This window comes from Cannabis sativa, chromosome X, assembly GCF_029168945.1.
Source record: "Cannabis sativa cultivar Pink pepper isolate KNU-18-1 chromosome X, ASM2916894v1, whole genome shotgun sequence".
In the NCBI taxonomy this organism is placed as follows: Eukaryota; Viridiplantae; Streptophyta; class Magnoliopsida; order Rosales; family Cannabaceae; genus Cannabis; species Cannabis sativa.
In genome coordinates this window covers 12,850,547-12,864,598 of record NC_083610.1, presented here as the reverse complement: position 1 = coordinate 12,864,598, position 14,052 = coordinate 12,850,547, and the positions used below count along the sequence as shown (strand labels likewise).

Below are 14,052 nucleotides of genomic sequence, written 5' to 3'. Positions count from 1 at the left end.
TCTTTTAGCTAGGCCTTGAATTTGCCAACACCATCCTAAAATAAGTCCTTAACAAGCTTTTTTTTTTAGTCCGACGTCCATTACAAGCTTTGATCACCTCTTAAGTTTTAACTAATAAACCATATTATTTTCATTTTTAAAAAAATTAATAAGAAACATAACGAACCACTACAATTTTTTATATACTTTTTTTCACATGGGCTAAAGCTAAATGAACACCCTGTACAATTCGCTATCTTACTTCTTCATAACTATTATTATCCTTTAATTTCAATTTAGGTAACTTTATTACAAGTGCCCTTTTTCAGAATAATAATAATGAAATGAAAACATACATAAAGATGAGGTGATATTGTTAAAATCTTCACATAGATTATGAACTATCCAAATATACATTAAACATCATTGTTCATAATCATTAAAACCAAAATCAATACTTTATTTAGAACATCACAAATGTAAAACACATACCTCCCATATTGCTATTCTCCATTGTTGTTAAGACACCAAAACCTTCAATATGGAAAAACACCAAATTGGTAGAAGAGAACCTATGAGAGCAAACCCTTTTCTTTTCACCACACACCCTCTCTTAACTCATACTAAACACATATTACCCTTTTTATCTACAACACTTAACCCTAAGGGGTTATATTAGGCTTATTGGGGTAATGAGTATAATTAATGGTGGACTATAATTTAATGGGCCAATTATAGTTTTAGGGTGGTCCCATGTGCCTCTAATACATTTATTAATTATTAACCATCCCATTATGGTAGTGAATAAATATTGGGCACATAGTTAATGATTGTGATTATGATATTATATTAGTCCACAAATAAATAATTCTAACATTCTCCCACTTGGACAATATAATTAACCACCATAACATTGTCTACCACACATAAGGTAACCAATAAAAAACGTACATAATATCATATCGACGGGATACATATATTATGTATGAGTTGACCTTGAAGACATTTTAATTCAATAACAATCATTAACAATCAAACCAAACATGCATGAGGTACAACAAAATTGAGACTATGCGCATTCATCTCCTTTTGTACCTGTCACTTCGATGAATAACACATATATGCACACATATGTTAACAATAACTAGAAGTGACTACAATATCATTATGCATGTTCAAAACATAAATCATAAGCATTCCATACAAGATACTAGCATGTTCGATACATAATAATAAAACTCCCACTGAGCTCAACAAGCTAGGCTCCTAACAATCCCATTCGAGCAACATGCTCTAAAAATACACATATGGGTAAGCCTTTCGTTAGTGGGTCTGCTAACATGCCGCATCGGGCGTGTATTCAATGGAAATAAGAGACTCTGTAACTTTCTCTTTAACAAAATAGTACTTAATGTCAATGTGTTTAGAACGAGAAGTACTTCTAACATTTCTAGAGAAAGCTACTGCTGCGGAATTATCACAATACAATTTCAGCGGCCTCGAGATAGAGTCCATAATACCCAATGTTGAAATGAAGTTCTGCAACCATATTGCCTGACAAGTAGCCTCATAACACGCCATATACTCTGCCTCCATTATTGAGGATGCTGTGAGTGTATGTTTGACACCTTTCCACGAAACAGCTCCTCCAGCCATCATGCAAATGTAGCCTGATGTGGATTTCTTATCATCCACGCATCCTGCATAATCGGCGTCACTAAACCCAACTATATCAAGAGTGTCAGCTCGCCGATAAGTCAACATATGATCCTTGGTACCCTGAAGATACCGCATGACCTTCTTAGCCGCTTTCCAATGGCTAAGTCCAGGATCACTCAAGTATCTACCCAACACGCCAACAACAAAAGCAATATCAGGGCGTGTGCATACTTGAGCGTACATCAGGCTACCCACTACTGACGCATAAGGAACCACTTTCATTTCATCTCTCTCTTTATCATTTTGTGGACATTGGCCCTTTGAGAATTTGTCACCTTTCACTATTGGTGCCTTTCCAGGTGAACAAGTATGCATATTGAATCTTTTCAAAATCCGATCAATATAAGTTCTTTGAGACAACCGAAGAATACCTTTAGATCTATCCCGAAGGATCTGTATCCCAAGTACATATGAAGCATCACCAAGATCTTTCATATCAAAATGATCAGATAACAATTGCTTTGTCTCAGACAACAGATTTTTATCATTAGAAGCAAGCAAAATATCATCAACATACAGTACCAGGAAGATGAAGCTGCTCCCACTGACCTTCATATATATACATTGATCAACTTTGTTTTCAATGAAACCATTTGCAGTGACAACTGCATCAAACTTGAGATACCACTGTCTTGATGCTTGTTTAAGTCCATAAATAGACTTATTGAGCTTGCAAACCATATGCTCCTTGCCAGGCTCCTCAAAACCAACAGGTTGAGTCATGTAGATATCTTCATATAAATCTCCATTTAGAAAGGCAGTTTTCACATCCATTTGTTCAAGTTCCAAATCAAAATGAGCAACCATAGCCATGATGATTCGCAAAGAATCTTTGGTAGAGACAGGTGAGAATGTTTCTTTGTAATCAATACCTTCTCTCTGGCTATATCCTTTAGCAACAAGTCTAGCCTTATACTTCACTGGTTGTCCACTTGAATCATATTTGATCTTGTAAACCCATTTGCACCCAATGGGTCTGCAACCTTTCGGTAGAACAACTAAGTTCCATACTTTGTTTCGCGACATGGAACTTGACTCATCTGTCATTGCATTCAACCATAACTTAGATTGAGGACTTCTCATGGCTTCTTGATAAGTAACTGGTTCAGAAGCGTCTCCCACAACATAATCATGTTCTTGCAAATAGACAAGGTAGTCATCATGAATAGCAGGTTTGCGAGCTCTCTCAGATCTTCTCAATACAACTTCACCACCCTCAATATCAGGATTTTTCATCTCGCATATGATTCTGAGGTTCATCATTAGCTTCTGTGGGAATTTGTTCAATCACAGGATCAATAGTAGGAGCGGAAGCGGAAGCAACAGGTACAGGGACATAAATACGTTCTTCCCTGAACACAATTTCTCTTGACCCTTGACTTGAACCAAATTCATCTTCAAAATAGACAGCTCTATCTGATTCTATCACCCTGGTGGTGTGAGAAGGACAATAGAATCTAGAACCCCTCGAACCAATAGTGTAGCCTACAAAATAGCCGCTGATAGTCTTGGGATCAAGCTTCTTAGATTGTGGGTTATAGGGCCTTACTTCAGCTTTACATCCCCAAACATGAAAATGACGCAAGCTCGGTTTCTTGCCTGACCACAATTCGTATGGTGTCTTTGGGACGGACTTGCTAGGCACTTGATTCAAGATATAAGCAACAGTCCTTAATGCCTCACCCCATAAAAATTCTGGCAAGCTAGAATGAATCAACATACAACGTACCATGTCAAGAAGTGTGCGATTCCTTCTTTCAGCAATTCCATTTTGTTGGGGTGTCCCTGGCATTGTATATCTTGCATCAATACCACATTCCAGCAAGTATTTGGCAAAAGGCCCGGGGTTCCTTCCAGTCTCATCATAACGCCCATAATACTCTCCACCTCTATCCGAATTGACAGCTTTAATCTTCTTTCCCTTTTGAAGCTCAACATTCGTCTTGAAAATCTTGAAAGCATCTAAAGATTCAGATTTTTCACGAATGAGCTCAACATGACCATATCGGGAAAAATCATCAATGAAGGTGATAAAGTATTTATATCCACCCATAGCAGGTGGAACAAAAGCCCCACAAATATCAGTATGAATAAGCTCTAACACATTTGCAGACCTGTCTGACTTACTCTTTCTAACCTTGGCAGTCAACTTTCCTTTTATACAATCAACACAGGCAGTAAAGTCAGAAAAATCAAGATCCTGAAGCACACCATCTTTCACCAATCTCTCCATTCTATCTCTAGAAATATGGCCTAAACGTTTGTGCCAAAGCATGGAAGATTTCAAATCTGATCTTGCACGTTTAGAACCAACAACAGCATTAAGAGAAGAAGAAGAAGGACAAGAGGGAGAAGTAACAGGAACAACATCAAGCAAATCAAGCTTATATAAGTTTCCACACAAAGTTCCATTTCCCATCAACATAGAGTCACGATAAAAAGTCAGTTTTCCAGTTCCAAAATGAAGACTATAACCTAGTCTATCCAAAATAGATACAGAGATCAAATTCCTCCTAATAGAGGGTAAATAAGCAACATCATGCAACTCCAAAAAATGCCCAGTATTCAGCTGCAGATTAACGGTCCCAAAAATTCAACTCTGACTTTAGTATCGTCTCCCATGTACACATACTCCTCCAACCTACTCGGCCTTCTTCGACTTGTCACTGCCTGCAAAGAATTCGTAACATGAATTGTAGCACCAGTATCTAACCACCAAGTGTTTGAGGGCACATCAATAATATTGGATTCCAAACAAACCATCACAAGACAATTACCTTTCTTTTCTAAGTGAGCTTTGAGCTTTCGGCAATCAGCTTTCTTATGCCCGAAGCATTGACAAAAGTTGCACTTCCCTTTGAAAAACTCATTCTTATGACCAGTTGAAGGAGAGCTTGCTTGTCCATTTCCCTTAGGATTGGTGGCTCTCTTCTTATGAAACCTTTGGTCACTAGAGTTGTTGGGAGTGAATTTTCTCTTGTGAGAATTGTTTGGATTGGTCACCATGGAGATACTTCTTGCTCTCCCCTTTTTCATGTCCTCTTCTTCATTGGCAAGAATAGCAGTCATCTCCTCAATGGTCCACTGCTCCTTTTGAGCATTGTAGCTTGATCTGATTGAATCAAATTGAGAAGGAATGGTTTCCATTACAAACCACACCATGTAATCCTCACCAAGATCCAATCCCATGCCCTTGAGCTTTTGGTAACAACCCATGAGCTTGTCAATGTGGGCTCTAATATCACCCGTATCAGCATAATTAGTGCGATGGAACAAAGTCAAGCACTCATTTTTCTCATTCTTTGAGAACTTTTTGTACTTTTCCTTAATGGCAGCAAGAAAATCCTTTGCATTTTCAATCTGAGGAATACTATCACGAATGGACTCATCCATGTGATACCTCATAAGCATCAAACAACAGCGATTGGAATGCTCCCAATCCTCAAAGGATTTCTTATCCTTTTCAGTGGCATCATCAGCAGGTTTAGGAGGTGCATCCATTCTCAAGGCCAAATCCACTCTCATAAGAGTCAAATTCAACATGAGAGATTCTACCCACTGTTTGTGGTTGGTTCCATTCAGTGTCAACATGGCAGAGGTTCTTGGAATGCTTAAAGCTGAATGAGAAACAAGAGCAATAACCATTAAATGCATGTTATAACAAAATCATGTCATTTGTGCTCTTTTCTCATGAACAAATGATCGCAAAATAACAAATGATCATCATGTATGCTAGAGTTCTTAGACAAATAAATAAAGTAGAACTCATACACAGGTAAGAACAATCTATTAAATATTATAATCAAATACATTAATTTACTACTTATAAGGATCTTAATCTTATATTGGAGGAAGATACAATATTCAAATAAATTAATATTTAAATGTTCCTCATTACCAAATGATTTTTCATGCTTAATCTTACGATAGGTAAGAAAATAAGCACTAATTATTCAAAATAAACATTAATTTATGCCATAACAAAATAATATTAATAACTAAGATTATGAATAAATTCATGAATTAATATTATGCATAAAATTAAGATGTGGAAATGATAGAATGCTAAAAATGGAATAAATTGGTGAAAAATGGCCCAAAATTTGACCTTGCACGCGCCCCCACGCGCCTTCTCTCTCTTTTTTTTTTAATTGCTGAAACGACATGTCGTTTTCGAAAAATGACATGTCATTTGTGGAGGACGACGTGTCGCAGGGTCAAAAACGACCCGTCGTTTTGCTGCTCGAAAAAAGCCTTCCAGGTAATGCAAAACGACATGTCGTTTGGCTGACAAAGCCCAAACGACACATCGTTTTTCTGCTCTAAAAAACGACAATTTCACCCCCAGATAAACGACATGTCGTTTGCCCGACAGAGGCAAAACGACAAGTCGTTTTTCGTCACCCCTGTCACCCAACAAGCTTCCCCATGGGTCCGCGGGTCTGCAACTCGGATCGGCGCGACCCGTTTTGTGACCCGATCGGTTGGAGCATTACCGACCACCAAAACCGACGGCGTTTGAGGGGTTTTGTTCCATTTTCAACCTTCTATCAATTTCTATCATCCATTTCATCCATTTTTTACAAAAAAATATAAAACACTACCCATAAAATACAAATCCGAAAATGGGTTTCCACCATTGATAAACTCAATGAATAAACTTGCAATCTTAAAATAAACCATGCAATAATCATCCAAAGAACAAGATAAACCCATTCTAAAATATTTAAACTCATTTTATCCGAAAATAATAAAAAAAAATCAGATTTGGAAAAATAAATAAATTAATGGGTTATTTCAAATATTTTGGAGCTCTAAAATCAAGTATTCTAGCTCTTGATACCAATTGTTAAAATCTTCACATAGATTATGAACTATCCAAATATACATTAAACATCATTGTTCATAATCATTAAAACCAAAATCAATACTTCATTTAGAGCATCACAAATGTAAAACACATACCTCCCATATTGCTATTCTCCATTGTTGTTAAGACACCAAAACCTTCAATATGGAAAAACACCAAATTGGTAGAAGAGAACCTATGAGAGCAAACCCTTTTCTTTTCACCACACACCCTCTCTTAACTCATACTAAACACATATTACCCTTTTTATATACAACACTTAACCCTAAGGGGTTATATTAGGCTTATTGGGGTAATGAGTATAATTAATGGTGGACTATAATTTAATGGGCCAATTATAGTTTTAGGGTGCTCCCATGTGCCTCTAATACATTTATTAATTATTAACCATCCCATTATGGTAGTGAATAAATATTAGGCACATAGTTAATGATTGTGATTATGGTATTATATTAGTCCACAAATAAATAATTCTAACAGATATAGCATCATTAATATAAATAAGACATCTTAGCCATAGATTGATATATACGTTTTTTTCAATGAAAAATGAGGAAGTTAAGCAGAGTCTTGCACTTCCTAACTACCAACCGCCATCTTTGTACCTCTTCAATGATCAGTCTCAATCACATGCTCACCACTCATCTTCACAACAACTCCATAAAAGATGCCACTGTACTCTTTGAGCTTAACCCCACATCCCGAAATATCGTCTCCTACAACATAATAATCGCCTTGTACGTTAAAAATGACCGATTGCGACATGCCCAGAAGCTGTTTGATCAAATGCCCCTTAGAGATGTTGTATCGTGGAACACCATGTTATTGGGTTTAAGGAACACTAAAAACCCACATGGCGTTTATGGTTATTTCTTACAAATGATAAGAACTAGTTTCAGCCCCAACGAGTATACCATCTCCTTGGTTCTCAGCGCGGTGTTTAACACTGAGCTCAACCTTTTGGTACCCCAGATTCACTCGTTTGTAGTTCGAGTTGGGCTCAACCCAAGTTTGTTTGTTGGTTCAGCATTGATGAGAGGTTATGCTGATGTTGGGGATCCATTTGCTTTGAGCAGAGTGTTTGATGAGGTTTTGGACAAGGATATTTCTTCTTGGAATGCGTTGGTTTCAGGTTACATGAAAATTGGTTTGATAAGGGAGGCTCAGAGAGTTTTCGATGTCATGCCAGAGAGGAATATTGTTTCTTGGACAAGTTTGATGAACGGGTATATTGACAATAAAATGATCAATAAGGCTCGCCGGGTTTTCAACAAAATCAACCAAAAGAATGTGGTCTCCTGGACTGCTATGATTAGCGGGTATGTGCAAAGCCAGCGGTTTATTGAGGCATTGAGGCTTTTCCCCTTGATGCTGAAGTCAGGCATTCCGCCTAACCATTTCACGTTTTCGAGCCTGCTTGATGCGTGTGTAGGCTGCTGTTCACTTCTCACTGGCCAGCAAGTTCACTCAGGTGTCTTGAAATCCGGCATACCAGATGACATTGTCTTGTTGAGCTCACTTATTGATATGTATGCAAAATGTGGCGACATTGATGCTGCATTCTCTGTTTTTGAGTCCATGTCGAATAAGAACATGGTTTCATGGAACACAATGATAGGAGGCTACGCAAGACATGGACTTGCAAAAAGGGCGTTGGATGAGTTCAAGAGAATGACAAAGAGTGGGATCATGCCAGATGAAGTAACTTTCGTAAGCATATTATCAGCTTGCGCTCGTGGTGGATTGATCCAGGAAGGTGAGGAGCAGTTCAATGCAATGGTGACCGAGTATGGAGTCCAAGCCAGGGGAGAGCATTATGCTTGTATGGTGGACCTATATGGAAGAGCAGGTCATCTTGAGGAAGCAGTGGAATTGATCAAGGGAATGCCCCTTAAGCCTGATATTGTTGTTTGGAGTGCATTGCTTGCAGCTTGTGGCTTGCATTCAAGTTTGGAACTTGGTGAGTTTGCTGCTGAGGGGATTAATAAACTGAAAAATGAGCACCCTGTGGTTTACTCGGTGCTTATGAAGATTTATGGGGAAAAAGGGGCTTGGAATAGTGCAATGGAGTTGAGGGAAATGATGAAAAAGAAGAAAGTTCAAAAGCAAAATGCAGGCAGTTCAGTTGAGTCGCGTCTTTCTTAATTCTCTTTGCTAACAACAGATCTCCAAGTATAAGCGACAAAACTGATGATACATAGAAAATATAATACGAAATTCTCACGGAATATGTAAAAAAAAAAAAATTTAGGATTAACATTTTAGTCTGTTCATTAAATTAATTATTTTCTATGTTAACTTGTTTAATATGAGCAATTGAAAATTACACACAAAAAAAAAAAAAAAAAAAAAAAAAAAAAAAAAAAAAAATTGAGGCTAAATCTAGGGTTGCACACGTGTCGGGTGGTCGCGTTCGGGTTTTCAGATTTCGGGTGTTTGAAATGTGTGACCAAACTTAATTTTCGGGTGGTCGGGTATGGCGGGTTTAGAGTTGGATTTGGCGGGTTTAATGTGGTCGGGTTCGGATTTTATTAGGCTAAGTCTGGATGATTCATTTTTGGGCCCAAATAAAATTATTTGATTTTTAAAAATACAATCTTTTTTTAGGGAAATTTTCATGGGCCACCTTATTTTGGCAATTATTTTCAAAAATGACGTTATTTTTGTTATGTTAAGTTTCCGTATATGTAGTTGACGTTTTTATGGTAGTTTTCTATTTTTTAACGATTTGTATATTGGGCTTGTAATCCCGGTTTTTTCGGCCCAATTTTTTAAAACACACTCTTTGTATGTGTCACGTCATTTGGTTTTCATTTTAAAAAAACATCATTTTTGTAAAAAGTTACTTAATTTAGTATATTCTTAAAAAAATCCCCTTTTTTTATTACTATTTTTAACAGTTTTGGGCTTTATTAAATTAATTTATAATTTTTTTCAAGTAGTTTAAACTTCAAATAAAATAAATAAACTGCCATCTCAAAAAATGAAAAAAATAAACTGCACCAAAAAAAAATATAATATAAATATAGAGTGATTTTACAATGCACTCCCTTAAAAGAGATGTACTGATACACTCTTAACTTGTTTCGACTTCGAGAATAAAAAATTAGTCTAATTTTTTTTTCATATTTATGTACGTTATAACTATTTAAGATAACCTACAAAATTTTGAGAAATTCCGAATAATTTACAATATAGAAAACAATGTTCAAACAGTCTATTTTACACGCGTATAAAATAAAATAGTCACGCGTGCACTACACTGTTTGAACGTAGTTTTTGGCATGTTAAATTTTTCTAAATTTCTCAAAATTTTACAGGATGTCTTAAATAACTATAACGTACATGACCATAAAAAAAAATTGATTAAAAAATTATTTCGGGTATTAAAACAGATAAAGGTGCATCAATATATCCATTTTAAAAGAGTACATTGTAGAATTTATATATATATTTTTGGCTGACGACTTGCCCCACCACGAAGGCATCTTTCAAGTAATCAGTTATTAGAATTGTTTTATTTGTTTTGGCCCAATAGTGGCCCAATAGTGGCCCAATGGGCTTCTATTTTACTATGTATATATATACACTTATCATGTACAACCTTACACATATATTCATTTCAATCTCAACAGCTATTTTTCGGCTGAATATAATGAAAATAAGAGAGATATTTTCTAGGGGTGTACATCAAACCGCTCAAACTGCTCACACCGCACCGTACCACAAAAAAAAATGCGGTTTGAAATTCTTCGCGGTGCGGTTGCGGTTTGAATTTTTTCCAAACCTCGCGGTGCGGTGCGGTTTGCAGTTTTGAATTATTAAACCGCGATTCAAACCGCACCACACCACATCTTTTAAAATTTCAATTTTTATATTTATTTTATTAAGCCCATACATATGAGCCCAACCCAAGCCTATAAATCTTAGGGCAAAATCCATAACTCTTCACAAACCCTCTCTTCTTAGCAACAAACCCAAGCCCATACATGTATATTAAAATTTGGAGTTGGAAGTTTGTGTTTGTTTTATTTTTAATCTATTAATGTAAGTATGTTAGTTGTACATTTATAATGTTGTTGGAACTTAATTAGTTTCAATTTTGTTATTTTGATTTAGGTGTGTTGTTGAAACTTTAAAAATATTATTGACTTATTGTTGTTGTTATAACTTTTATTAGTCTCAAGTTTGTTGTATTTTCTCAAGTGTTTTGGAATAATTATATTAATGATAGTTTAATTATTTTATGATGATTTCAAAAAAAAATTTGTGATAGTTCAAACCACAAAAACCGCACCGCACCGCATCATTTTTTGCGGTGCGGTTTTTGCGATTTTTTAGTATTGCAGTGCGGGTGCGGTTTGGAAAATTGGAAAAACCGCATGTGCGGGTTGGTTATGAAAAATGGTTAAAAACCGCACCACCCGCACCGTGAACACCCCTAATATTTTCTCCCTAAAAGAAGTTTTCATTGCTTACGACTCTCACCAAATGGGAACCCCAATCAAGCCATAAGTACCAACTCTAGAATATATATGGTATGAAAAATGGGGATAGCTCCACAATTAATACAGTACATAAAACTCGATTGCTGGGAAAAATCGCCACTGATGATACATGAAAAATACAATACAAAATTCAATAAATTCACACGGAATATGTAAAAAAAACTATTCAGAGAATTAACATTTTAGTCTGTTCATTAAATTAATTATTTTCTATGTTAACGTGTTTAATATGAACAATTAAAAATTACACAAAAAAAAAGAGAAATTTGAGGCTAAATCCCTCCATATTTGGTTTTTCATACACTTTACTCACCTTTTTTTAGTGGCAAAACTCTTATAGCGCGTTTACAAAACTGTAATTGGAATTAGAATAATTAATGAGAGAAATGAATCGGTTTAAAATAGAAAATAATCGGAAACAATATTTTATTATGATGTTTAATAAATTGTCCAAAAAGAAAATCAGAATTATAGTATTTTGTTTACATAACTAGGATAAGTAATCAGAATGCTTAAATTTGTTTATAGATTTTTAAAGGGTATATTTGTCTTTTACATTTTTAATTAATAAAATTAAAATTAAAATAAATTAAGTAAGAAAAGGAAAAAGTATTCCTTATAAAAATGGGAGAAAACCTTTCCATTTGTTTTCTCCCTAATTTGTGTGGGTCCCACTACTTTCTCCCTTTCAAAAATTTAGTAAACAATTGATTCCCATACCATTCATTCTCATTCCCTTTAAGGTGCAATTCTGTTTGTAGATATGGCGTTTGGTTGAGAGGAATGAAAATATAGGAAAAGAAATGGGAATGAGAATAGGAATGGGAATAGGAATGGAATAAAATTTAATATATATATAATATATAAAAAAAATTGATAAAAAAATTATTAAATTTTTTCTCTTGTTACATTGGAATGGTCTTTCCTTCCTTTTTAAAATGGAATAGTCATTGTACCAAAGTGGTGGAAAGAACATTCCATTGGAATGCTATTTCAATACTTTACAATACAACCAAACAAATGAATGGAATGAAACTTGTTTCATTTCCATTCCATTCCATTTCATTACCTCCAACCAAACGTCACCTAGTGTCCTGTCCATTTTGCCCAGTTAAATGCTTATGTGGTCGATCCTAGTCACCCAATTATTCGCAAATTTAATTGACATGGCAAATTAGAAAATAAATTTAATATCACTAAAAACAAATTAAAAAAAAAAAAAAAAAAAACTTTAATAATTTTCTTCTTCTTCTTCTCATCGCCCTTTTTTCTTCTTCTTCTCATCGACCCTTTTTTCTTCTTTGACATCTCAATATTACCTCCACCATCACCACCATAACTACTCCACCAATGCCACCATAACCACAATAATTACTACAACCACCATACCCACCATCACACCATTATCACCACCACCATAACATCAAAGAAAAAATTACCTTACCACACCACACCACACCACACACCCTCACACCACCATCCCCATTTTTCTCAAGTCAAATATTCCTTTAAAAATTTGAAAAATTAGGGCAAAATACTGAAAAATAAGTATAAAACTTTGAAAAATTACCAACTATTCAAGTAGATTGAGAATAAATAAGGGAGTGAGAACTAAAAATGGCAGTGGAAATAGTGGCGGTCGCCTGGGTTCAAGATCAGCATTGAAGTGGGTTAGAGGAAAAACCAACAAAAATCGTGCCTGGGTTTGATGAAGAACAAACCTGTTTGGGTTCGATTATTTGTTGCAGCTGGGTTAGGGATTAGCAAAAGAGAGAAAGAAGTTAAAGTAGAAGAGAAGAAGAAGGAAAAAAAATCAAAATGAGAATTATTTTTTGGTAGTGGTTATGGTGGAGTAGTGATGGTAGAAGAAGGAGGAGGAGTGGGGGTTCGGTGTAAAATTAAAGTTTTAATTTTTTTTTAATTAAAAAATGAAGTCTTTTTGACCGCAAATTTCTCCAAAAAGAATTCATTTATCATAAATGGTACTTTTTTTTTTAATAATTAAAGTTCAAACTTTATGAATTCAACAGGACTTTCTGGATAATAGAATAGAAATGAAATCAGAGGAAACATCAGACACTCTCCAACTATAATTAAATGTCATTGTAATATAATGAGCAGCACAATTAGTAGAATATTTTACAAAACATAATTTAACATTAGATAACTCCGATAAAACAACACTACAATCCTCAACCAAATTGAGAAATCATACACACTGAACTTGAGATAGCTTGAACACAAACAAGACAATTTGTTACAAGAAGCACTTTGCGCCAGCCTTGAAGCTTTATCCAACTTAAAGCTTCTTTAATCCCAATTAATTTAGTAAAAAAAAGGCTTACAATGCCTTCTTTATAGTCAGCACATCAATAACAAAGCCCGTATGACTCCTAGTAACACACCCAAAACCAATTATCACCCACAAAGGTAGCAGATTTACCTTAATCGTACCCAAATCAGGTTTACTCCAAGTCTCAGGCGCCTCCACAAGGTCAAAATTATTGGATTTTCTGCCCTAACTAAAACTCGATTTCAATGTAACCTTGAATATTCATTTATCAATAAAGAAACAGATTTATTTCATTACGTATTTGGTTCACATGTTTATTACATGATCATTTGTTTGATTTATAAATTCATCCAAATCTTTATCACATTGATATTCTTTATTATTGTGTTGTCTACACAGTGGAAACTAATCAAGATTATGTCATTAAATAAAGTTCCACGATTTATCAGTACATAGGATTTCCACTGATATAATAATCAACAATGTAGTTTACTATACCTTAGATAAGTGTTATGTCCTTTCCAGGGTATTGGTAAAGTAAGCTTGAATTGGATGTATTGTTATACATCGGATTGGACCGGTATTGAACTTGGATAAGATATCATAAGCTTACCATAATATCTAAGTGAATATCACTTAGTTGATCTTAGATCAATAATCTCAATCCTGAGATGGTTAGGTTC

The 14,052-nt window shown here is 35.2% G+C and overlaps 1 protein-coding gene across 1 annotated transcript; it reads left to right on the top strand.

Annotated features, from left to right (window-relative positions):
- The first annotated feature begins 7,056 nt into the window (after positions 1-7,056).
- On the top strand, positions 7,057-8,952 carry LOC133032478 (pentatricopeptide repeat-containing protein At4g02750-like). The gene has a single exon (XM_061106438.1). It carries the CDS (start codon positions 7,118-7,120, stop codon positions 8,711-8,713), a length of 1,596 nt encoding a protein of 531 aa, XP_060962421.1. The 5' UTR covers positions 7,057-7,117; the 3' UTR covers positions 8,714-8,952.
- The last annotated feature ends 5,100 nt before the right edge of the window (positions 8,953-14,052 follow it).

Coding starts and splice junctions, on each gene's coding strand:
- LOC133032478 (XM_061106438.1), top strand. CDS start 7,118: ATGAGGAAGTTAAGCAGAGTCTTGCACTTCCTAACTACCAACCGCCAT.